This window comes from Phascolarctos cinereus, unplaced genomic scaffold, assembly GCF_003287225.1.
Source record: "Phascolarctos cinereus isolate Bilbo 61053 unplaced genomic scaffold, phaCin_HiC Scaffold_4;HRSCAF=312, whole genome shotgun sequence".
NCBI classification, from domain to species: Eukaryota; Metazoa; Chordata; class Mammalia; order Diprotodontia; family Phascolarctidae; genus Phascolarctos; species Phascolarctos cinereus.
In genome coordinates, this window is record NW_027555847.1 from 696,084,321 (window position 1) to 696,110,458 (window position 26,138).

Below are 26,138 nucleotides of genomic sequence, written 5' to 3' on the forward strand. Positions count from 1 at the left end.
GGGATCCCAGCCTCTGGGGTGGGGCCTGGGAGCCTTGGAGTAAGTAGTCAGGCTGTTTGAACCTGGCTTCCTTTTCCCTTCCTTCTTGGCCAGTGATCCTCTGAGTATCCCCAGAGCTCCATAGGAAGTGGTTTTGGAAATCACTGGTTTAAACTTGTTAGTAGAAAGTTTTGGCTCCTGCCAGGGGCTCCAGTGAGAAGGTAAGTTTGGAATTGATTAGTTCTCAGAATTGTAGACCATTAAGAGAGCTGGAAAACATCCGCTGCCTTTGCATTTTCCCTGGCCCATTAATCCTTTCCAACAGAGTAGTTCAGGAGCCTCAAGGTGATGGTCTTCTGCCTCTCACTGGGAGCAAGAATGTCCAGGGGCCTGAGGCCCTGTAGGCTGGCCAATCATTCATTCATTCATTTATGAAGAAGCTGGGTTTGTGGGAGTTAGGGGGTGTAGTAGAGTCCTTGGATTTGGAGTCAGGAAGACCTGAGTTCAGATCCTGCTTCAGATACTTGCCAGCTGTGTGATGCTGGGCAAGTCACTTGACCTCTGATAGCCTCAGCCTCTTTATCTGTACAATGGAGATAATAATAGTCCCATGCCTCCCAGGGTTGAGGTGGGGGAATTAAACCCCTTCACAAACCTTAAAGGACAATATAAATGTTATCTCTTATCATTAGAGGATCCTAGATCACTGAGTGGGGGATGGGACTTCCAACTCCCTCAGTTTTTACAGATGAGGAAACTGATGCTGAGGGATGAGGTGTCTTTCTCAAGGGTTACAGGTTGTGATCAGAAGAGCCAGGATTTGAACTCAGGTTCTCTGATTCCAGACCCAGGTCTCATGCCAGCAGCTCTTCTAAGTGTTAGTGACGCAACCCAGGAAACAATGCCTGGCCTCAGGGAGCTTCTAGTGAGAGATTCCCTGCCTGGTGACACCCACTGCAGGCATTCCCACCTCCCCTTTGGCTGGTCCTCATTTTCCTTAAGTGATCACTCACCTAAATAAATGATTTGGTCTACGGTTTTTAAAACCACTGTTTTTCTCCCCCCTTCTTCCTCCCTCCTTTTGCTCTCCCTCTTTCTCCTTCCATCCCCTCCTGTTTCTCTTCCCCAGAGAACAAGAGTCACCACTGACAGTGGAAGCATTTTTTTGGGTCATGAAGAGAAGCCATTCTGTCTAGAAGGAAGAACCAATTACCCAGGAAACTGTAGGAGGGCCCTGCTCTGGGAGCCCTTGGAGGGCTGGTGGGAGGGGCATGAGTGGCCCCTGCTGGGTACGCAGGCATATGTGCAGTGGTCCTGCATACAGCCACACTGACATCCACCAGTGGCCTTCCCAGGACTTCCCAGGGCTTCCCTGGAGATGCCAAGGCTAAGGATGATCAGAGTGGCAAGAGAGTTATACTTGGACTTTGGACCCAGCTGGGTGTGAATCCCAACTCTGACAGTACTGCTCTGTGGCCTTCTCTGCTTCAGCTTTCTTATCTGTAAAATGGGCACAATCAAACCCGCAACCCCTACTTCACACAGTTGTTAGGAGGCTCATATCCAAGTTACAGGATTATCAATTTACAGCTGGAAGAAGACCTTGGAAGTCACTGAGTCCAACTGATGAAACTAAGATACAAAGATTGAACATCTTGTTTATCATGGCTAGTTAGTGATTAAGGCAGGATTTGAACCCAGGTCTTCCTGCTTCCAAAGTCTTATGCCTTAAACACTAAACCATGCTACCTGCCCCTTAAATGACATAAAATCACAGGATTGTAGGGTCACAGATTGAGAGCTAGAAGTGACCCCAGAGGCCATCACATCCAATCCCATCAACATACAGATGGGGAAACTGAGGCACAGGGCAGGAAAGTAGCTTGCCTAGGGTCACCCAGCTCCTAAGTGCCTGGGGCAGAATTTGAATCCAAGCCTTCCTGACTGCAGGCCCAGTGTTGAATCTAGCCAATGCTCCACCCTGCCTTCATAATCTCTAGAAAGGGTTTTGTGAACTTTAGAATGTCAGGTTTTTATCGATAAGATTTGTGTATTCATTAGTGTTGGGAGCCTCCAGGTATGAAAAGCCACTAATGAAGATAAAGGGAGGAAGGAAGGAATGGAGTAAGCATTTATATAGTGCCTACTACATGCCAGGCATGATGCTAAATGCTCTTAAAAAAAAAAACAAATATCTCACTTAATCAACCGATCAATAAACATTTATTAAGTGCCTACTATGTGCCAGGCACAATAAACAAATATATACAAAGCAAGCCATCTACAGGATCCGTAGGAAATAAATTACAGGGAAGGCACTAGGATTAAGAGGGGTTGGGAAAGGCTTCCTGTAGATGGGGAGCTTTTATCTGGGACTTAAAGGAAGTCAGGGAAGCCAGGAGGCAGAGATGAGGAAGAGAGAGCATTCCAGTCTTGGGGTAGAAGTGGGGTGGGAAGAAGCAGAGAGAATGCCCAGAGCCTGTTTGAGGAGGCCAGAGTCACAGATGAAAGATACACATCTGGGAATATGTGAAAGAAGACTTGGGGGAGGGGTCGAGGAGTGGATTATAAAGGACTTTGAATGCCTAACAGAGGATTATATATTTGATCCTGGAGGCCATAGGGAGCCACTGAAGTTTATTGAGTAGGAGTGGGGGGGCAGGAATGACATGATCAGACCTGCCTCTTAGGAAAATCCCTTTGGCCCCTGAATGGAGGCTGGATGGGAGGGGGGAGAGCCTGGAGGCAGGTAGACCCCCCCCACCCCCCTCTCCCCGCCAGCAGCTATTGCCATAGTCCAGGTGCCTGCAGTAGGATGGGGGCTGTGTCAGAGGAGGGTGGGGTGTATTTGGGAGCTTTTGCAAAAGTAAAATTGACAGACCTTGGCAACAGATTGGATGTGGAGTGAGAGCTAATGAAGATGGTATTGTTCTCTACAGTAATAGGGAAATTCGGGGAGGGGAGATTTAGGGGAGAAAGATAATGAGTTCCATTTTGGACAAATTGAGTTTGAGGCATCTACTGGCCATTTAGTTTGAGATGTCTGAAAGGCAGTTGGAGATGTGAGATTGGAGCTCTGCAGAGGTACCGGGACAGGATTTGGTACATTTGAAAATCATTAGCAGAGATGGTAATTCAATTCATGGGAGGCGGTAAGAGGCCATGGGAGGTGAACCACCAAGTGAAGTAGTATAAAGAGAGAAGAGAAGAGGACCCAGGACAGAGCCCTGAGAGACACCTATGGTTAGAGGGCATGACCTGGGTGAGGATCCAAGAAAGGAGACAGAAGGAGGAGCAGTCAGAGAGGGAGGAGAAGAAGAGGGGCAGGCAGGAACCCCCCCAGGTGGGAAGTGGGGTGATGCAAGGGTGGTATCCCAAAAACCTCGAGAGAAGAGAGTATCCAGGGGGAGAGAGTGATCACCAGGGTCAAAGACTATGGAGAAGGCAAGGAGAATGAGGACTGAGAAAAGGCTATTGGATCTGGCAACTAAGAGAGCATTAGTAATGCTTTAATTTAATGTGAACAACTTTTACTGAATGTGTGGCACACTGAGAGGTGGGTGCCTTGGCCAGGGTCATCAGAGGAGACCTCTGACTCAGACCTTCACTCCATAATGGCCGCGTCTCTCCAAGTTCAGGGATTGGTCCATTTTTTCTTTGTGTATCCCCATTCCTTAGCCCATTGCCTGGTGCAGAGTAGGGGCTTCATAAATTTGTGTTTGTTGATTGTTGTAAATATGGAAGCATTTGGGGGATTTGTTAGTGGGGAACTTCCAAGGTGGGGAGCTCCTTCCAATTATATGAAAGGAAACTTTCTCCAGGCTAGGACTTACCAGATAAGTCCTAGGAAGTTTCCAGAGCCACAGGAACCTCATTTAATCTGTAAGCAGGTAGCAACTTGCCCAAGGCCATTGGCTAGTGTCAGAAGCCAGATCCAGTCTCATGATATAAAAAACAAACCCAGGCTGGAGACTGTCTGGGTCCCTAAGGAACATTTCTTCCAACGCGGGGAGGCTATATACATGGGGAGAGATGGGAGATACATGGGAGGAGTAGTTGGGTTTGGCCAGCCACCTTGGGGAGTAGGAGAGAGATTGGCATACCCTTCCCATTGCTATGGCCAAACTCAATGATTTCTGGTTCCAGAACTGCAGGTGAAGCTGGGTCCTCCCAGACCTGCTGAGCTATTTGAGGCATCTGAGAGCTCAAACATCTTCCTGGGCTTGGTCTCTATGAGGGTGTGGCTTATGGGCTGGGCTAGGCCGGGCTGGGCTGGGCTGGGCTGGGGAGGAGGAATATGACCCATAGTATCTGGTAAGACTTAGAAGCGAAATGTCTTTGTGAACTTGTAAAGGCACAAGAAAAACAAAGACCCCAGTCCCTGCCTTCAGAGAGCTCCCATTCTAATGAATGAGACAACTTGGCAAAAGGTTGTCTGTGCAAGATCTGTACCAGGTAAAGAGGAGGTGGTCTCTAGCCTTGAGGGAGACTGCCACAGCCCGAAGAAGGGGTGGTTTGAGCCGTCTTGAAGGAAGGAAGAAAGACAGGAGGCAGGAGGTGAAGAGGAAGAAGACTTCTGGGAGCTGAGGAAACAGAGCTTTAGGAGGTGAGGGGGAAGAGCTTTCAAGCATGGGGGAAGCCACTGCATGTGATGTGTAAGGAACAGCAAATAGATGCATGTGGTTGGATCGGAGTGAGTGGGATAGGAGTGGGGCTGGGTAAAGGGGGAGAGGACTTGGAGAGTTTCAGACGGGTAGGGATTCTTGATCTCTTATCCCAGAGGTAATAGGGAGTCACTGGAGTGTATTTAGTAGGTGGCTTTCGTGGCAGCTGAGGAGAAGATATGGATGGGGGGATGAGGGGGACAGGGAGACAAGATGCTGGTTATTGCTGGAGTCCAGATGAGAGAGTGATTGAGGCAGGCCCTTCCCAGAGAGGGGACAGTGCGTGAAGAGCCCCAGAGAAGCCCAAAGATGAACAGATTGGAGCAGTGGCCCGAGTGGGAGGGAGAACTCCAAGATGATCCCAAGGTTGCCAGTGTGGGTGACTGGCAGGATGGCGTTACCCTACACAGTAACAGAGAAATTGGGTGAGGGAAGGATTTGAGGGGACATGTTGTGTCCGTCCAGCCTGAGCTGTCCAATAGGCAGTATTATTATTGTCTCCCATCTGGCTAAGCAGCTGCTGTGCACACAGTGTATTTGATTCTCAGCCAGGGATTGTTGTTCAGTCATTTTTTTTCAGTTGTGTCTGACTCTTTGTGACCCCATTTGGGGTTTTCTTGGCAAAGACATTGGAGTGGTTGGCCATTTCCTTCTCCAGCCCTTTTGACAGAGGAGGAAACTGAGGCAAACAGAGTTAGATAAGTGACTTGTCCATGGTCACACTGCTAGTAAGCGTCTGAGGCTGGATTCGAAATCTTCATGATTCCCAACCCAATGCTCTATCCACTGTGCCACCTAGCATAATGATGATAAGCAATATCATTCAGGGCTTGTAAAGGGCTTTGCAAATAGCATCTTGTTTCATCCTTACAGTAAGTGACGCTGTGAAGTAACCGCTATTATTATGCTCATCTTACAGATGAGGGAACTGAGGCGAGCAAATTACATGATTTGCTAACAATCACATGCCTACTAAGTGTCTGAGGTTGGATTTGAACTTGGGTCTTCCAGACTCCACGTCCAGCATCTTACCCACTGCACCACCTGGCTGCCACTAACTGACTTTTTAAGGCCTTTTTAAAAACTTATTATTCCCACTTTCCTCAGAGGAAACTGAGGTCTAAAGAGGCAAGCAGACTAATGGAAGATCACACGGCTGGGGGAAGAACTTGAGGCCAGGAGTCCACAGGCTGAGGTCCTGGTCTTCATCCTAGTGACTTCCCTCCATTAATCATAACTGTATTTGTCCTGTACAGCTCTTTTGTGTATGTTCATTTGCATGCTGTTTTTCCCGTTCAGTGGTAAGCTCTTTTGAGGGCAGGGGCTGTTTTTTGCCTCTTTTTGTATCCCCAGTGCTTAACACACTGCCTGACACTTAGTAGATGCTATATAAATGTTTATTTCTTTCCCATTCCCACTTGGTTCCAAGGGTAGCTCATTCCAAGGATGCCAGACAAATTCTATACAGATACCCAGTTGTCTAAAGGAGTGAGATCAGGGGCCAGCATGCAGTCCAGTTTTGCTGGAAGTGGAATGGAATGAAACCGGGCTAGAAAACTTTAAATGAAAACCAGATCATGGAAGACCTTAAATGTCAGGCTAAGAACTGGGTGTGGGTTAGTGTGAAGAGGCCAGAGCTGGAATTCAGAGACTTGGGCTCAAATCCCAAGTGCTGCCGCTCACCTCCTGTGTAACCCTGGTCAAGAAACTTCCCCTCTCTGGCCTTCAGTTTCCTCATCTATAAAATGCTTAAGGACTCTTCCAGCTTGGGAATTCTTGGGAATCCTGCCAACCTGAGCTTGTATCACTAGCTTATCTGAAGCAAGCATTAGGGTGGGGGTGGGGTGGGGTGAGGGAAAGGCAGCAGCTCTGTCCTTTACAGTGTCCGTGAGGGAATGGCCTCCTCTCCTGGCCGTGGTCTCAGCCTCAGCTCACCACAGCCCGTGGCTGTAGCTGGCTTCCTCTACGGCATGATTTTAAATGCCAAGTACATTTCAGCCTGGAAACCAAACCAGTTTGTGTTGGCCCAGCAGGCTTCAAATTCAATCTGGCCAATGGTTTATTAATGAGACGCTAACACAAGACAGGCTCTGGGTTCAGCATGATCGAGATGGATGGGGAGCAGGTTTCTCTCTGATTCCTGAATCTCGCCCAGCCACCATGACTATGTGGGCTTGACTTTCAGCTGTAAAGCTTCTCTCTCTCTGTCTCTTTCTGTCTCTCTGCCCCCTTCTTATTCTCTGTCTCCCCTTCTCCCTCCATCTACCCCTCTCCCTCTGTATCTCTCTCTTTCTCTCTCTCTCTCTCCTCTCCCATCTTTTTCTCTCACTCTCTCTGTCTCTCTTCCTCTCTGTCTCTCTCTGTGTCTTTCTGTCTGTCTGTCTCTCCCTCTCTCTCCTCTCCTTTCCTCTCCTTTCCTCTCTCCCCTCTCTCTCCCTTCTTCTCTCCTCTTCCTCTTTCTCCCTCCTTTCTCTCTCTCTCTCTCTCTCTCTCTCTCTCTCTCTCTCTCTCTCTCTCTCTCTCTCTCTCTCTCTTTCTCTCTCTCTCTCTCTCTCTCTCTCTCTCTCTCTCTCTCTCTCTCTCTCTCTCTCTCTCTCTCTCTCTCTCTCTCCCTCCCTCCCTCCCTCCCTCCCTCTTTCTCTGTCCCCATCTCTCTCATTCTGGTGATAGCCACAGCTGGGGAGTTCCTTGAGCCCACTGTTTTCTGAGGCCATTTCAAGATGTTTGTGACACCAGAACCCCACAGCGTCTCAGGCTTAGAAGATGTCTTCGGGGCCATCTGGTCCAAGCAGCTGTCCTTTCCAAAGCATCCTCAGCCTTTTCTTTAAGGAGCTCTGGTGAGGGGACAAGCCCCCCTTCCTTGGGTAGGCCATTCCTCTTGGAGCTGGCTCTCCATCCATGGATCCCAGGTCTGTCTCCCTCCAGCACCCTGCTCTGAGGGCAAGCAGAACTAATCTGATCTGTCTTCCACATGACAGCTCTCACGTCTCCTCCAGGCTAAATGTTCCAAGTTCCTTCAGTAAATTTTCAAATGGCCTGAACTCTAGACCCCTCAGTGCCCTGCTTGCCATCCCCTGAACACCCTCTGACTTACCTGGATTCTTCCTAGAATGTGATACTTGGGCCGCCTCACCACACACAATAATAGGACAACCTGCCACCTCTCTGCATCTCTTAGTGTGGTCTAAAATGGCCTGAGTTTTTGGTTTTCTTTCTATTTCTTTTTTTGAGGCAGCTGGGTGATGCAGTGGATAGATGCTAGACCCAGAATCTGAAAGACCCGAGTTCAAGTGGGAGTCAGGTGTTGTTGCTCAGTCATTCCAATCACGTCTGACTCTTTGTGACCCCATTTGGGGTTTTCTTGGTAGAGATACTGGAGCAGTTTGCCATTTCCTTCTCCAGCTTATTTTACAGATGAGGAAACTGAGGCAAACATGGTTAAGTGACTTGCCCAGAGTCACACAGCTTGTAAGTTCTGAGGCTGGATTTGAACTCATGAAGAAGCGTCTTCCTGACTCTAAGCCCAGTGCTCTATCCACAGCACCTGAGCTGTGGGACCCTGGACAAGTCACTTCTGTTTGCCTCAGTTTTCTCAACTGTAAAATGGATTGAAATGAATTGGATCATTCTTCTTGTTAGGACTGGATAAGATTCCGTACTCATCAGTATCTCCCCCATCCACCCACCCCACCTTGACTTCATCTGGGCTGGGTTGGAAGGAGAGACTATTCCCAATCCCAGCCTATTGATAGGGATCTCTCTTTGTCACTCATTCCTATTGGAAAATAGCTCCCCAGTCCCCCAGTTCCCACTATGGCTGGCAGCTATATTATTTAGACCATTATCTCACAGAGCTAGAAGCCTAATCTTTTTAAACAGATTTTAAGGAAACCGCTGGGGCCCGAGGGACCCTGAACAGCTCCACCACAGGTCAGCGGGTAATGGCCAGTTTTCTCCAGATGAACAGCCCTGTGGCCAGATTGGTTTGCTACCCATTTAGAGTTTTAATGCTCTCTCTGTGAGCCTGGCAGGGGGTGGCAGGCCTGTAATTATTAATTCCCTGTGTGGGGTATATTGGGGGGGTAGGGAAGATGTGAACAATCACCCATGTGTGGCTGCTTCTCACATCACCTTGTTCTTTAATTGTGGTTCAGGCCTGTGACTCCCAGCATGAAAGCCCCACCCCCACATGCATGTTGCAACTCATCTGTAACTCAGTCTTTTTTTTTTTTTTGGCTAGGCAATGGGTTCAGTGACTTGCCCAGGGTCACACAGTTAGTAAGTGTTATGTGTCTGAGGCCGGATTTGAACTGAGGTCCTCCTGAATCCAGGGCCGGTGCTCTATCCACTGCACCACCTAGCTGCCCTAACTCAGTCTTTATAGAGTTGCCTGAGGGTACTGAGAAGTTAAGAAATATGCCCAGGATTATGCCCTGTGTATGGGTCAGAGGCAGGATGTGAATCCAGACATTTCTGACTCCAGAGCTAGCTCTTTAACCCTGCCTCCTGCTGTCTGTCCAGATTGCCTTGGAAGGAAGAAATCTGGGCAGGATTAAGAGGGGGGTGGTCCCCCCAACTCCACAGTATTAAGTGTGGGCCCCAAACTATACAAGAGAGTGCAGTTACGATGTGGCAAATGGGTGACGCATTTGATTGGATTAATGAGGTTTTGGGGTTTGATTTTGGGTTTGGCTTTGGGAGACCTCATTCTACTAATAATTCTTCAGGTGACATTGAACAAATCACTTTTCCTCTGTGGGCCTCAGTTTCCCTTTCTGTAAAATGAGGCCAGATGAGATCATAGGATTTATTGTTAAAAGGGACCATAGGGCCCATCTAAGGTTAGATGACTTCAGATGACTTCCAGGAGATAGGTGGCACAGTGGATAGAGTGCCAGGCCTGGAATCAAGGAGATCTGAGTTTATATCCAGCCTCAGGCATTTACTAGCCGTGTGACCCTGGGCAAGTCACTTAAACCTCTGTTTGCCTCAGTTTCCTCATCTGTCAAATGAGGATAACAAGACCACCTATCTCCCAGGGCTGTAAGGATCAAATGAGATGTAAAATGCTTAGCACACTACCTGGCACGTAGTAGGTACTATGGAATTGTGAGCTACAATGACTATGATGATGGTACCCTACACTTTTTACTTTACAGATGAGGAAAACTGAGGCCTAGAGAGATAGTGACCTGCCCTAGTCATATCCAATAATTATTTATTAAGCACCTACTTTGTGTCAGGCCCTATGCTAAGTGCTGGAGATAGAAACAAGAAAAAAGGTCTCTCCAGAACTCCCTCAAGGAGCTTAATGTCTAATGGGAGAAGACAGTAGCACAAAGGCTGAAAAGAAGCCTGTGGGTGCCCCCCCTCCACCATGAGGATACCTGGCTCTGGGGCAGAGTAGCCCATGGGAAGGGAAGCGTTTAGCTGGAGACTTCTGAGCCTTCTCTAAAGGAAGCCCTGGTTGAACTGATGGCCCTGCCTTCTGCCCTCCAGTAGGTGAAAGGCAGCCGAGAGCATGTGGGGAATCAGGGCTAGCTCAGTCTCCAAGATGATGAGCTTACCCCCGGGGAGGGATGACTTTCCTGGAGTGGGACCAAGCAGGGCCACTGATGGGAACTGGAAGGAGCAGAGGAGGCAGAATTTGAATTCAGGCCCAGGCCTTCTGATTCCATATCTCTCTTCCCTCCATCATACCACTGACCTGCCCCTTACCCCAGTTTGCCACCCATCCCTGGTGACTGCTACTCCCCAAGGTCCCCCTAGCTCCCTATTTCTAAACTCTCTTCAGGTTTTCTCAGGGTCCCCCCGACCTTCCCTGGCTCAGCCTTCTCAGGGTTCTCAGCCCTACCTAGCCCTCAGATAGTTCCTCCCCAGCATGCTTGACCAGTGGCTCCTACAGTGACTCGGCACCCACATGCACACCGCCCCCCCCCAGCATGCTTTCTGCTTTGTACACACAGCAGTGAGGCTTCTAACTGGGCAGCTGCCCAGGAGGCTTGTGGGCAGAGGAGGGAGAGGAGGGCTCAGCTGCTGCCCCCATCTTCCCTGGCCTGTCTGGCAGGGATCCACCAAAGAGGCCTTGGGGTCGTGGGAGGTGAAGAATCGAGGGAAATGTGAGGGACACGCTTCTCACTGGCTGAGTCCCCACTGCCCGTGGGTCTTTTATCTGCAGCCTCTCACTGTCTGTGCCTTCCACGGAGTTAGAGAGTCCGGAGCTGGAAGGCCCTTTAGTGGTCATCGAGTCCAACCTGGCTCGTTAATTCCAGTCCTTGGACCCCTGCATATCTCTAGTCTGATCAGTTATGATAATAGTAATAATGATGATGATACTAACCAACATTCATATAGTGCTTTTGTACATGTTGTCTCATTTGAGCCTGACAGTTACACTATGGGGTAGTGGTGTGGGTATCAGCATCCCATTTTGACAAATGTAGAAACTGAGGCTCAGAGAATTGAAATCATTGATTTGCCCTGGGGTGACAAAGCTATTATAAATGTCAGAAGCGGGAACTGAACCCAGGTTTTTCCGATTGCTGGTCCCATACTGTACCTGCTGTACCATACTACCTCTCAGTAATAATCAAGGTAATAATAAACTTTTACACAGGACTTTGAAATTTCCAAGTCACTCTTTTATGCACTATCATTCCTAGCTATAGCCCCATGATGTAGGTATGTAGGTATTCTTATCCTCATTTTAAAGGTTGGGAAAATCGAGGCTCAGAGATGAAAAGGACTTGCCCATAGTCACACAGATAGGAAATGTCAGTGGCAGGATTTGACCATCCTTTTTTGCTGTATGAAAAAGTGGAAATAACTTTGAAAAAAAAAGAGGGATAGCTGGATTAGACTAAGAATCCACAAAGGAGCAAAATGCTGGAGATAATAATTCTGAAAACATTGAGGGATCAGTTCTCAACATTTTTAAAAGACAAGATAATAAAAGCTTTTTTGAAAGAAAACATAATTCTACCCTCCTCTCCCAAGTAAATATCAGTAAGGAGAAGGATTTGAACCAGGTCTTCCCGACTACAAGTCCCTTACTCTTATGCACTATGAGGGAAGGTAGTGCTTCATATTTCCATAAAACTTTAAAATTGACAATATACTTTCCAGGGAATGAGATTGATTATGTATGGTGTGGATATTTTTATCCTACTTAGTGGTACTTAGGTGGCATAGTGGATAGAGTGCTATACTTGGTAATCAGGGAAGACTTGAGTTCAAATCCAGCTTCAGACACTTTCTAGCTATATGACCCTGAGCAAGTCAATTAACCTCTGTGTACCTCAGTTTCCTCATCTGGAAAATGGGGGTAATAATAGCAACTACAGGATTGTTGAGAGGATCAATCAGTATTTGTAAAGCTCTTTGCAAACCTTAAGGTGCTGTAGAAATGCTAGCTATTATTAATGAATCATTGGGTAAACTGAGGCCCAGAGAGATGAAATTATTTGTGCAGGGTCACAGAAGCTATGAAGTTTTGGCTTCAGGATTTGAAATAGGTTATTAGCCTCCCTCTGAGCCCATCCAAGTACTCTTTCCCCATCACTGCCCTGGCTCCACTATGCTGTAAAGGGAAGGACTCAGTCTTATTCCTGTGCATTGTTCAGTGCCTTAAAGAAGATATACAATAGGCACCGAGAAAAGTTCATGGAACCAGTAGAATGTGTGGGTAGAAAAGCTACGCTCAGCACCTGTAGAAGCCACAGAACATGAGCTCCTTCTGTCAGTTAATCAGCCAGCATTTAGGAAGTGCCAGGCACTGTGCTAAGCCCTGGGGCTCTGGGGACCAAGGTCAAAGCAATCCCTGCTCTCCCGAGCTTCCACTCTGATGGGGGAGGCTCCAAGCAGCATCATGTGCATCTCTATCCTGATATCTGAGATTGCCAGTTCCTAGCGTAGTACCCTGAGCATGGTAGACCTTTGAGGAACGCATTGGATTGGGTGTTATAGGAGAGGCAGCTCGGTATATTTGCTAGTGAGCCAGTCTGGGAGTCAGGAAGACCTGGGGTTCGAGGCCTTACCTAAGCTTCCTTCCTCTCCACCTTTTAATCGGCTATCCTCCATGCCTGGGCCCTTCCTCTGCATATCCTCCCCCTTTCCTGGATCCCCCTTTCCATCCCCCCTCCCCAGCTGTCAGTGCCTTGCCTCCGAGGTGACCCACTATCGCTCTCTATGTCCCTTATATTTCCATAGCTGTTTGCATGTTTCTCCCCAGTTAAAATGAGAGCTCCTTGAAGGCAGGGACCATACTTCTGCCTTTCTTTATATTTCTAGCACTTTGTACAATGCCCAGCACATAGTAGGAGCTTAAGAAATGACTGTGAGCTGACTGTGTTGACTAAGAGAGATGTTGGGTCTTCATGGGGGGAGCCCAGGCACCTTGAAGATAATCAGTTGGGATTCTCTTTACTGAAAGTTCTTCATGGAATCACCCAGCCAGCCCCCAGATGTAGGTAAGTGCCCTGATCCTCAGCTGGCACGTGGGAGAGATCTTCTGCTTGTCTCAGAATCAGGGCCACTCCTTGGCCCAGCAGACCCCCAGAGTTGGGGCCTCAGTGGTCATCCAACCAGAGAGCCCGTAGACTTTTGGACAGCCCTTACTGTTAGAAAGCCCTACCTGGCATCAGACCCAAAGAGGCTTCCATCCCCCAGGCCAGGTAAACAAGTGCCTTCTCCCCTTTGTCCTTCAGCATCCCTAGCTGTTTTGGGAGCATTCACCACTCAGAACAAAGAAGTCACTTTGAGTTCAGCCAGGGTTTCAGCGCAGCTCAGCTGACTCTACTGGAGACATCTCCCTTTAAGAAGACCCAAGATGGAAAAGGGAGCATTACACCCAATATTGATTGTGACCTAGGTTGGAGTTTTTCTGTTTTGTTTTGGTGATGAGCAGTGGTAATCGAAAAGTACAATTTGACAGGACTCTTACTTAGAAAATGCAGATTTTATTTTATCACCCCTGAGGCAGACTGGATTAGGTACTGGATTGGGAGCTCTTATTATCACTAGCTGTGTGACCTTGAGCAAATCCCTTCAGCCCTCTGGCCCCTCTGTGTAGAACAAGGGTGGATGGACTAGGTGACTTCTGAGGTCCATTTCTGTTCCAAATCTGTCATTTTACTGTGCCCAGCAGTCTCCTTGGGAGCAGCTGCTTCATGAATTTTTCTCTTCCCTGCCCTGCCCCCACCCCAGCCGACCCCGCTGCCGCCAAGCGTGTTTATTGTCCCGGGAGCTGTAGCGGGCCTGAACATCGAGAGCGGAGCCACGCTGCATCTGGATGCATTCCATCCCCCCAGTTGTTAGAAGTGGCAGCTCGGCAGTGCCTTGCTCCTAAATTCGATCAGTGACGTCAAAGCAGATCTAATAATGGAATGAAGATTAACTCCTGAAAACTCAATCCTTTCTGTTGCTCCTCCAAGCTGCGGAGCCTCTCATTCTCATTCTAATGGGCTGTTTTACCTGCCCGCCTGAGATTTCAGTTTGTTGGATTTATACGGTAATGCCTACATTTAATGATCTCCTCCTGCCCTTCCCCTTTCAGTTTTGAGTGATGGGCCTGGCTGACTCCCTCATCCACCCACCTTCTCTCTGCAGTGCCTGGAGGTCCCCCACAGGACTTGGCTCTTGGCCTGGTGTGCCCCAGCCCAGAGAAAGGCACTGATTTACTCAAGGTCACGCAGCAAGATGGGAGCTGAGAGTTTCCCCAGCACAGACCTGCGCATCCTTGGCCATGGTGCCAGCCTCACTTCGGTGTGGGCACGATCCGGTGCCTTGCACCTCACCCTCCCAGTATTATTGTCTTGATGGAGCCCCCCTAACCCCCCCACTGTCCTAAAGCTAGTGTAGAGCCTGTGAAATAATGCAGAATTCTCTCCCCAGGTACTTTTTCCCTTGCTGCTCTAGAAGCCAGTGACCTTTTAACAACCTGGCCATTGGCTGTCCAGAGAAGGTCCTAGAGCTTGAAGGAGAAAGGCCTTTCATCTCAGCCACATAAGATGGGTGGCAGCTTCCAGAGGACAGTTTTCCCGGCTGTGCTGTGCCCAGTACTGGCTCAGGAACTCCAGTTCCATAAACCTCCCTTATGGGATGGGGGGAGATTCAGGTCTCACACACACACACACACACACACACACACACAACACACACACACAGAGTCATCCAGGTCCTGGGACCAGAGTCAGAGAGCACCAAAGCCTAGTGAATTCCTCCCCCCTACCCCCATGTCACCTTTCTGCATGTTCATTCCCAGGGATGTGTATGTTTGGGGGAAGAGGTCCAGAAGAGTGTGGATTCCCTCTGGGGATAAATGATTTCCCAAAGAAGTCACTTCCCTTCTCTGGGGTCTTAATTTCCCCTAACAGTATCTGGCAGTGAGGGTCAATAAATATTAAGCACCTACTATATGCTAGACCCTGTGTTGACACATAGTAGGCACTTCATGTTTATTGATTGTTAAATGTTCACATCAGTTAATCAACACATATTAATTAAACTAGGAGATCTCTAAGTTGAGTGAGAGGGTGACCTGGGAAGCAGCAGATGGAGTTCAGGGCTGTGGGTGAGGAAGACCTGAATTCAGAGATACCACATTCTGGCACTTCTGAGCTATGTGATCCCCAGGGAGATTCTGTGCCTCAGCTTCCTCTTCTGTAAAATGAGGGGAATAACACCTGAAGTACCTATTTCACTGGCTTATTGGGAGGCTCAGATGAGGTCATTAGGAATGTTTTGTATCAGCTGTGAAGAGAAATCTAAAGGTCAGACCTGGTTGGGGGAGGTTTGTGATCCAGACCTGTGATTGATTTTGTTAGGTATGGTGAGCTTCTGGTATGGAAACTCTGCCTGCTCATGCAAATTGGCAACTCATCTCTTCATTTATAGTTTCTAAGAGATTTGTAGGACACAGAGAAGTTAGGGATGTGCCCAGGGGCACCCAGCCAGTATATGTCCAGGCCCAGCACCAGCTACTGGCATGATTCTCCTTCCACCCCAGGGCTTCCTGGAGCAGTCCATGACTAGATACTGCATCCTGTGCTCAGCCACTCTGTACCTGGAAGAGGTCTGAGAGCAAGAACGAAGGGGGGAGGGACAGGAGCCCCCAGAGAGCTGTCTGCTGCTGCCAGCTTATATTCCTAGCTCCATTCCTTTCAGAACATGCCCAGAAAGCTCCCCCTGTGGTAGGTCTTAAAATATAATCCTGTCTGACCCATCACGACTGCAGCAGGGACAGAGATGAAATGCATGTCTGACTCTCCCACCTTCTTGTAGCATAATTACATCGTCTGAGTTTTCAGAGGCCCTCATTGCCTGCTTTTCTTCTTCCTCTTCTTCTTCACCCCTTCCTCCTCCTCCTTTCTTCCTCTTCCTCCTCTTTTCTTCCTCTTCCTCTTATCCTCAGGAGCAGAAGCCTAGCCCTCTGACAACCTATTGCCTCCTCTTGAGGGTTCTCCTGCCTTTAACAGGCAGATTCATAGCATCTCCTCTCAGAGGAGAAGAGTGATTGGTTTGGGAGTAAGAGGCTGTGCCCTTCCTGTACTTCCCCCCCCTCCCAGCTTCTCCTGCCTCTGCTGTCCCAAATCTCTTTTTCAGGCAGCCAGTAAGCTCCCTATTAGCTGATCAAAAGATGATTTAGTTGTTGAAGGGACAAGCAGAGAGAACTTGCAGAAACACAGCTGGGGACTAGGTTGTGAAGGGCATTTTCATAGCTCCACCTGGCCTCATGTCATGAGTTATAGCCTGGCTTCGAATCTAGTAGAAAAATGAAAACAGCCAAGAAAGATGCCTGGAAAGTTTTTCCTGTTGGCCCCCGCAGCTCCTTACTGCCTTGGATGTGGCCTCCAGGATTGATGGCCACTTTCTCCTACTCACCGGCTGGCTATTGTGGCCAAGGACTGCCTGGGTCAGTTCTCAGGGCCTGGAAGGGCTGGCAGTTTTAACCTCTGCACTTCAGTGCCTCTGCCCCTTCCCTAAGGTGAGGGGGGTTCTGAGGTACAAGCTTCAGTGATAGAGACCTGATCGAATGCCTGCCCCATCCCAGCCACATGTCTCATCTGCTGCCATGTGTGGCATTTGCAGGAGATTCAGCTCATCCCCAAATCCAAGAACACATGTTTGCCCTAGGACTAGCCTTCTGGGCCTGGCTCACATTCCCCCCCTTTCCATGAAGCCCTTCCTGCTTGCTCCAGCCCATATTTCTCAATCCCTCCTTTGAAATACAGAGCATCAATTGTTAAAGAAACACAGTGTAGAGCTGGGAGGCACCTCAACAGCCATGTGGGCCAATCCTAAAAGAATCCTCCCTGTAACACAACCAACAAGGAGTTGTCTGACCAGCCTCTGCTGGAAGCACTCCAAGCAAGGGGAGCTCCCCACCTCCCGAGGCAGCCCGTTCTGTACTGGGACAGCTCATTTTTCTGCAATTCCTACCCCCCTCATCCCCATTCTCCTGGTCCTGCCCTCTGGCACTGAGCAGGAGCCAGACTTACCCCACCTCCACATGCCAGCCCTTAAAAGGCTTGAAGACAGCTGTCATCAACCAGCACAATGCGAAGGTCCTTGGATTTGGAGTCAGAGGACCTGGGTTCAGATTCGGGTCTTGCCACTTTACTTATGACCTTGGGCAAGGTCACCTCTTTGCACCTCAGTTTTCCTTTTCTCTAAAATAAGGTAGTTGGACTGATTTCTAATGTCCCTTCTAGCTCTAAATTCATAATCCTCTGACCTAATTTGGATTCCATCCCTGCCATTTGCTGCTTTGTTTGACTATGGGAATGTCCTTTAACCTCTCTGAGCCTCAGAGAGGGGCTAGCCTCAGAAAATGGGCTAGATTAGGCCAGATGGACTCTCAGGTTCCTTCCAACTTTAGACTTTTTTTGTCTCCCCTCCCAATTTAGCAGATATTTACTAGACTCCAGTGTATTTGAAGCTCAAAGCAAAAAGGACATAGTTCCTACCTCCAAGGAACTCACAAAGTGTACTTGAGTAATTATAATATTAGTTAGAATGAGAAGAATACACAGGGAAAAGCTAGAAAGGCAGGAGAAATGGGAAAGAGAACAAGTAGGCTTCTTTCTCTGGAGGAATCAGTCAACCTCTCTCTCAGGTGATGCTAGATTTGACTTGAAAAATAAAGATACATTTATTCTTTTAATTTTTATTCATGTTTTATACTTTGATCACCTACTTTCCCCAAAGTATCCCACCATTCCCTTCCCCTCCAAACTCTGAATCTGTAATCCTGTGATTGTCCCATCTCTAGGACTATATATCCCTTGTTCTTTCATCCCTTCTGCCTGAGGCCCAAACCCATGGGCCATTGCCATCCAAGGTGCCCCACTGGATTCCTTGCTAAAGCCTACCCAGGAGTGGCATGCACAGACCCCACAGAGTACAAGAGAGCTCTCACTTTCTTATTTCTGTAGGTTCTGCCCCCTTCTAGTTCCCTTCTCTACCCTCTCAAGTTCAGCCACACTGACTTTCTGACCATTCCTCCTACATGATGCTTCTCCCATGTTGGCACAAGCCTGGGACAGCTGGCTGCCTCCTGACCTCCACCTCTCAAAGCTCAGATCAATGCCATTTCTTGCGTGACCCCTTTCCTGATGACCCCCAGTGACCAGTGCTCAGTTCCCCCCCAACCCAAAAACCTCTTATTTGTGCTCTTATACTTCGTGCCTCATTATTTCATAATTACTTATACGTGTTCATGTTGTCCTCTGTCCCTCCCCCAATAAAATGTAAACTCCTTGAGGGTAGGAACTCTTTCCCATTGGTCTTTGAAACTCCAGTGTCTCACATAGTTCCTGGCACAGAGTGAACAAGCAGTATTAAACACCTACTGTGTGCCAGGCACTGCGCTAAGGGATGAGGATGCAAAGAAAGGCAAAAGACTGTATCCTCAGTGAATTCACAGTGTAAGGTGGGAGGTGGAGAGAGAGAGGGAAGGAGGAAGGAAGGGAAGAAGGAAAGAAGGGAGAAAGGGAAGGGAGGGAGGGAAGAAGGAAGGAAAGGAGAAAGGGAAGAAAGATGAAAGGAAGGAAGGAAGAGAGAAAGGAAAAAAGAGGGAGAGAGGAAGGGCTATTATGTGTCAGGCACTGTGATAAGTGCTAGGGATACAAAAAAAGGCAAAGGGCAATGCCTTCTCTTGAGGAGCTCACTGTCTAGTAGAGGAGAGAGCTTACAAACAAGCTACAGATAGGCTAAATTAGAGAATGTGCAGAGAGAAGGCATTAACCCTGAGGGGGATCTGAAAAGGATTCTTGGCTATGGTGAGATCAAGCTGAGACACGAAGCACACATCAGGTGCTTAATAAATTTTTGTTATTTAGACCATTTTAGGGCTCGGGTGATTTTGGTGCTGTCAGGAGCTCCCTTGTAAGGACACTCTACCAGGGCAGATCTCCAGCTGGGAGCCTTTGCTGGGTTGCCCAGATCACTGGGGGGTTCAGTGATTTCCCCAGGGTTACCCAGTGGCCATGTGTCAGAAGCAGGACTCTACTTGCCGACTGGCTCCCAGCCAGCTCTTTATCCATTATTAGACAGATCTTTGGGAGGGCGGTGGTGTATCATTATCTTTTTTACACACTAAGTAACCCAAGGAATGGGAGCCTGCTTTGTAACCACAAAGCAGCTTTTCCCCCTCTCAAAGGCAGGCAGGCTCTACCCTAAGGTTAGCCTGAGCAGGTGGCCTGGTCTCAGACCTTTCTGAGGCCTGCCCTTCTCTCTCTCACCTTCCCCATGCCCATGCCCAGGACAATGGGCTATGAATTCAATCTGAGTAATTATACTTGTTTTGGCAGCCCATCTTCTGTGGAGACAAAGCTGAGCTTGTGCGAGCCATCATTCACCTGTCCCAACACACACCAACAGGGTGGAGGGATGTAGGAAAATGGGAGAAAAGCATCCACCATTTTTAGCAATGAAGCTGAACTCCCCGGAGCTTGGCAAGTCCTTTCTCTGACTGCCCTCTACCTTAGCTGCGCCTTGTTGTGGAAGGAGCCCTGGGCTGGACGTTTGGGTTCACATCCCAACTTTGATGCTTTACCAGCAATGGGACCATGGCAAAATTTCCTACTTTTGCCTCTTAGAACTCTGATTTCTTAATCTGGAAAATGGGACTAACAATACTTGCATTTCCCTCCCTTGGTTTTGCAAACTAAAATATTCTTCCTCTGTTGAATGGGTGGATTTAAAAAAGAAATCCCTAGTTTTGGCAAAATAGCAGCATGTCCTAGACAGAGAGCTAACTTCTCAGAGTCTTCAAGACCTGGGTTCTGGTCTTATCTCTGACACACATTGACTGTGTGACTCTGGGTAGATGGGGCACTGGATAAGAGGGCTGGACCTACAGTCAGGAAGACCTGGATTTAAAACTAACCTTAGGTGCTAAGTAGCTATGTGACCCTGGGCAGGTCAGTTACCCTTTCTTAGCTTCAGTTGCCACATCCATAAAATGGAGATGATAATAGTACCTTTCTCCAAGGACTTTTTTTTTAATTTTTAGGCAATTGGGGTTAAGTGACTTGCCCAGGGTCACACAGCTAGTAAATGTCAAGTGTTTGGTCTGAGGCTGGATTTGAATTCAGGTCCTCCTGACTCGAGAGCTGGTGCTCTATCCACTATGCCACCTAGCTGCCCTCTCCAAGGACTTTTTGAGGACCAAAAAAGCACTTTTCAAACCTTAAAGTGCTATATAAATGTTGTTGTTGTTATTGTTATTATTTTTATTATTATTTTTAGACCTCAGTGCTCTAGGCAACTCTCTTAACCTTTTTTATTCCAAGTACTGCTTTCTCAGGCAGAATTGTTTTTAAATGCAAAAATAAAATACATAAGGAAAACAATTATGTTGAAATACAATTATTAGAATTGAGAAAAAAAAAGTTCACAGACTCCTGCAGACTATTATCTGCAGAGAAGGTGCTGATTGATCTGTATTGGTAGAGGGAATTTTCTCACCTTGGCAGTTTCTTCTACTTGTCTATCTCCATCTTGCTTTTGGCCCACACTGAGAACTCCAGGAGAAGTCCAGATAATTGAAGCTTTCTTTTGTGACAATATTGTGTCTTTGTGCTTAACTTGCGATCCATCTCCCCAAACTCATCATCTTTGTCTTCTTTCTGCACTGGAAGTCTCTAGTAAATACAGTATTACTTTTGTTTCTGCATCTATTTATCTTTCCTCAAGTTATCTCCATGTATCTGCTTCCCCAAAGCTTAGAGCTTCCTGTATAGCCACACCACTCCTGTAGCTTTCTCATGAAGATGTAATAGATGGCAGGAGCAAGATGGAATTTGGTTCTGGCATCTAGGCTTAGTTACTCTGACTTCCTGGCTGTTCCCATGAACCAATTTGCCTCCCAGGCTGCCCCCCACACCTAGAATGCCCCTCCTTTCCCTGCACTTCTTAGAAATTCCTTCTTTCAAAGTACAGCTCATAGACTACCTCCTTTCCTGATCTCCCTTCCTGCTGGGATTCTTTCCAACTAATCTTGCATATACTTATCTATTTACATGTCTACATCCTCCCCCTCACAACTTCCCGGGAGGGTAGCTAGTGGCTGGAAAGCTCCCATTCTTAGCTTCAGGAAGACCTGGGCTCCAGATCTACCTCTCACACTCACTGATGCTGGACAACTCAAGTAACTTGTCTTTGCCTCAGGCAACTCTCTATGACAATAGGCTGTCAACCTGCATTGGTAGAGGAAGCTCTCTCTACCAATGCCAGTTGGCATCTGCTTTGCCCCCCTATCCTCTTAGAGTTGCCTTGGAGTAACAGAGGTTAAATGAGTTGCCCGGGGTCACATGTCCAGTATGTGTCAAAATGCTGGACTTGAACCCAAGACTTTTGGACTTTCTATCCATTACACCACACTGTCTTCCCCAGCTCCTAGCACCATGACTTGAGTATTTTGTCTCCACTTGTTGCAGAAATTGAGTGTCACAAAGAAGTTGATGACTTGCTTGGGGTTGCTTTTCCACTGCAAGCAACCCTTGTCCCCCACCCCTACCCCCAAATCAGAAAGTGATCCGGTCCTCTTCTCTCCCCTGTGCAGGAGTCCTCGATGAATTCCGTTGTGATTCTTTAAGGAATCTTCACGAGAAGTCCCCAGGTTGCAGTTCCCTTGAGACGGGAAGGCTTGGACTTCAAGATGCTTATAAAGGAATACCGCATTCCTCTTCCAATGAGTGTGGAGGAGTATCGCATCGCCCAGCTGTACATGATACAGGTAGGTGACCCCACCCTAGGGGGCAGAGCCAGCCTCTGAAGCTGAGGATGGTGGTCATCTCCAACCTATGAGCTTTGATCTTACTGGGTCCTTGGAGGCCCCCAGGGCAGGGATTGCTGCCCCCATTTGTCAGATGAAGACTCTGGCAATGACAGATGGAAGTGGATAAAGAGCTGGCCTCAGAGGCAGGGTTCAAATCCACCTCTGATGCATTCTGGCATGGTCACCTTGGTCATTTGTCCTCTCAGTGCCCGGCTAGCTCTCCATGACAACAAATCATAGTGGGTACTGCTCTGCATGGGTGGAAGGAGTTTTTTTTCACTGCATTAGCACCTGCATTGTCAAAATCTGGTCCAATTTTTTAACTTTTTGAGGTCTACAAAGTTCTTCCATTATCTCATTCAGTCCTCCCAAGCACCCTAGGAAGCAACTGCTGCAGGTATTATTGTGCCCATTTTACAGATGCGTGAAGTGACTTGCTTGGGGTCATCCAATATTGGATCTGGAACTGGAAGGGTCCTTAAGGGTCATCTAGTCCAAGCCCCTCATTTTTCAGTTGAGGAAACTGAGACCCAGAGAGATTAAGCCACATAGGTCCTAACTGGCAGAGCTGGAGTTCATACCCAGATCCTCTCCTCTGTCTCTAGACCAGATACCATTTTTGCTGAGGATTCCTGACTCTTTCCAGGGCCCTTGCTCTTCTTCCACCCTTAAGGCCTTGTCCTAAATCCCATACTGAGTCAGTGGCAGATGTGGAGTTAAAATTCAGTTGCAGGACCCAGGTGCATTCAGTTTGGAGGAGACTCAGGGGGCATGTGCTGACTGTCTTCAGATCCATCAAGGGCTGTCACTGAGAAGAGGGAAGAGTCCCATGATGCTTGATGCCCAGAGGGTACATCGAGGAGGAATGGGAGGGAACCGTCAAGGGGCCACCTGAGGCTGAACGTCAGGCCGAAGACACTGGTCCCAGAGTGGCAACGGTGGCTTCCCCCTTCCCTGGGGACATCAAGGCACAAGGCTTTGACCAGCCACTAAAGCTGGTCCTCCCAGACTCTGTGATTCAGTCTCTTTATCTTCAAGGCCTGCACTTTTCCCAGCAGCCCATGCTTCCTTGGAGGGAAGACTTTGGGTTCAGTGTAAGGATCAAAGACTTTGGAAGCAGAGGACCTGGGTTCAAACCCTGCCACTGGGTGACCTGGGGCAAGTCCAGCCCTCAGTTTCCTCTATGTAAAAGGAGGGGGTTGGACTCGATGGCCTTTGAGCTCAGTCATGTGATCCTATGTGATCCTGTCCCTGAAAGAGAGGCAAGCATTTATAAAATGCTTCCAGTGCCTGCAACCCACGTTTCTTTGCACTAGGTTTAGAGAAGATGTAGTCTCTGACCTCCACAGTCTAGCTGAGGACCAAGACACCAATCCAGATAGCTCCGGTTCAAAGTAATGAGTGCATTTGAGTGCATATTAAATGACATAAATAATGAGTGCATATTAAATTAAAATAATGAAGTGCTGAGTCACAAGCAAAGGGCAGGGTCATTGTCAACTGTGCTGACAGGAAGGCTCCCTGGAAGAAGAGGCCCTTGACCTGGGACTTAAAGGATGGGTAGAAATTTAGCAAATGGGTGGAGAGGGAGTGGAAAGGCATTGCCAGCACAAGCAATGGCCTGAGCCGAGGTATGGAGCTGTGATAGCCCACCAGATGTTTGTGGGTGTCTGTCAGGCCAGTCAAGAAACATTTATTAAGCACCTACTGTATGCCAGGCACGGTGCTAAGTAAGGGATCCAGTGCCCTGGTGAGTGTTGGGGTACTGCCATTCATGGTTCTTGTGTGTCTCCTGGGGATGATGACATCCCACTATGCCCACCGTGGTCTTTTCTCTCTGTAGCATCACCCACTCGATCATGACCCTCATAGCATCTGAGCTAGACAGACCTCAGAGGGTTGCTAAACTCCTTGCCTGGGCTAGAACCCAGTCTACAACACCCCCAGCCAGGGGAGTCCAATCCGCAGAGCCTAAATAGCTGCCCCTTTACTGTCTCTGTTCATTGTTCCTGGCTGTGTCGTCTGGGTCCACACAGAATCAGTCTGGCCCCTTCTCAACATCACAGACATCCACATACATCTAAAGCCAGGCCAGGGCCATGTGGTACACATCTGAGGCAGATTTTGAACCCTGGGCTTTCTGCCTCCCAAGTCCAGCCTTCTGTCCACTATACCGGACTGTCACTTAGTTCTTCCTATTCTGTGAAGTGAGTTTCTGATTTCCCCAGACCTTGGGACTCAGTCCCCTTCCCTCTCTGGCCCTCACTCCTCTGTAAATGATGAGTGCTAAGCTCCCTTCCCACTCCTGCGTCTATGGGACCATGGGATACTGTTCGTTTGATCAAGGGCACTTATGGCCAGAGGCGCACACGCTGTTGCCTTTCCCAGAGCTACTGGGAAATCTCATTATCAGAGTGAGCAGGGGAAATGAAACAGCCGAAGGGTCCAGTGCTTCTGATGACAAACTCAGTTAACCGCTCCCATGCCAAAGACTGGCCTAATAGCTGTCCTGGTAGGGCCCCTCTGTATCCAAGTCTAGGGGCCTTGCCCCACCCTGCTGGCACCCAGGCATAGAAGCCCTGGGTCCTAGCCTTCTCCTGGAAGGAGCTCAGAGTAGCTAGGAGGAGTGACCCAGACTCCTCAGCATATGGTTGGCCCAGAAGAACAAGGGAAGGGAGTAAGGAAGAAGGCCTGACCTTGGGAAGGGCTGCTCCCACCAGCTGCCTCCCAAGGTCCATGAGCTCTTACCAGGAGGGGACGTGGTGAAGGGGGGAGGGGAAGGCCTGTCTCAACAAGCCTCAACCAGTCCTCAAGGCCTCCCAAGCCTCTAGTTCACAAACATTTCAGGTGCATTATTTACTAGGCATACCCTCCCTTTCCCTGCTTAGGAGGCAGTAGCCAGGGGCATTGTCCTGGTCTTTGGGGCCATCACTCCCAAGGTCACTCTCCACCGAGAGCTATCTGTCATGCCTCTTTGCCAGGCTCCACCTTAAAAACGTGACAACCACCCCGCCATGGGAACATTAGTTATTGTTCTGTGAGGACATTTGATCTGGTAGCTGGTGTGGTAGGGCCCCCTGTACCCAAGGCACATCTGTGTTTTAGGAACATTTACTGGCCAGGGTTGGGCAGATGCAGCTTCTCCCGTTGGGAACGTCAGCCACTCATGCAAACATGGGAATGTTGGCTCCCTACCCGTGGCATCATTTGTTCTACTGAAGGAATATTAGCTCTATACCACAGAGATATCAGCTCTCCCGTGTGGGCAGGCACAGCTCACCTTGCTGCTCAGACTGGGAGCATTAGCAGTCCCTGAATGCAAATGGTAAATCAGTCCAAAAGCCTTCATTAGGTTCTCCCTGTGATCATCTGGGCGCTAAGTACTGAGAATACAAAGAAAGACAAAAACAGTCCCTGCCTTCAGGGAGATCTCCTTCTGGTGGAAGAGCAGGGGGACACAACCTTAGCCCATAGAAGACAGATCTCTGTAACATCCCACTGTGGAGATGTTAGCTTCTCAGCTATGAGAACACTGGCTTCCCCCTCAGAAATGGGAACTCTCCGCCATGGAAGCAGTAGCTTTCCCCCATAGCTAGATCTACATCACTATCTCTATCCACGGGGCTAAGCATCAACTCCCCCTTTTATGAAAATGCCAACCCTGCGCCGTGGGGACACTAGTTCTTGGCTAGAGGAACACGGCCATTTGCTTTACACTGTAGGAATATTAAGCTCTCCACCATCCGCCGTGGGGACATTAGGTCATTGTCATGAGCAGATTCAGCTCCCTTGAATCCCTGTACGTGGGAATGTTAGCTACCTATGCCCAGGGACATTAGCTCCCTCTATACGCCACCCTCCCACTCCCATATACACACAGAACAGCAGCCGCTTTTGCCCCAGACGCCAGACTGATTAGCTCCGCAGCTTTGACCTGCTCCGTTTCTGACCTGGGCTGGTTCTCTCCTCCATAGGCAGCCTAGTAGCCCCTGGGAGGATCATATTGGTGTTGCCCTAGCACAGACTCCCTCTTGGCTTTGGTCCTCTACATCTCAGAACCCCCAGACTCAGGGGATCCACTAACCGCAGCCTCCGCAGTCTCAAGGTTTACTGATCTGCACCACCGTCCTCACTTTAGTCAGATGATGCAGCCCACCGTCTCCCGGGCTAAGGGAACGTTAACTCCCACCACTGAACCTTCATTCTCACTGTAA

At 48.6% G+C, this 26,138-nt stretch overlaps 1 protein-coding gene across 1 annotated transcript in view; it reads left to right on the forward strand.

Moving 5' to 3' along the window:
* Window positions 1–26,138, forward strand: part of PITPNM2 (phosphatidylinositol transfer protein membrane associated 2) — a 159,623-nt gene that overhangs the window by 35,364 nt on the left and 98,121 nt on the right. Inside the window, 1 exon segment of the mRNA XM_078154267.1 lies at window positions 21,709–21,882. Within this exon segment, the coding sequence (XP_078010393.1) occupies window positions 21,805–21,882 (78 nt within the window). The 5' untranslated portion in view covers window positions 21,709–21,804.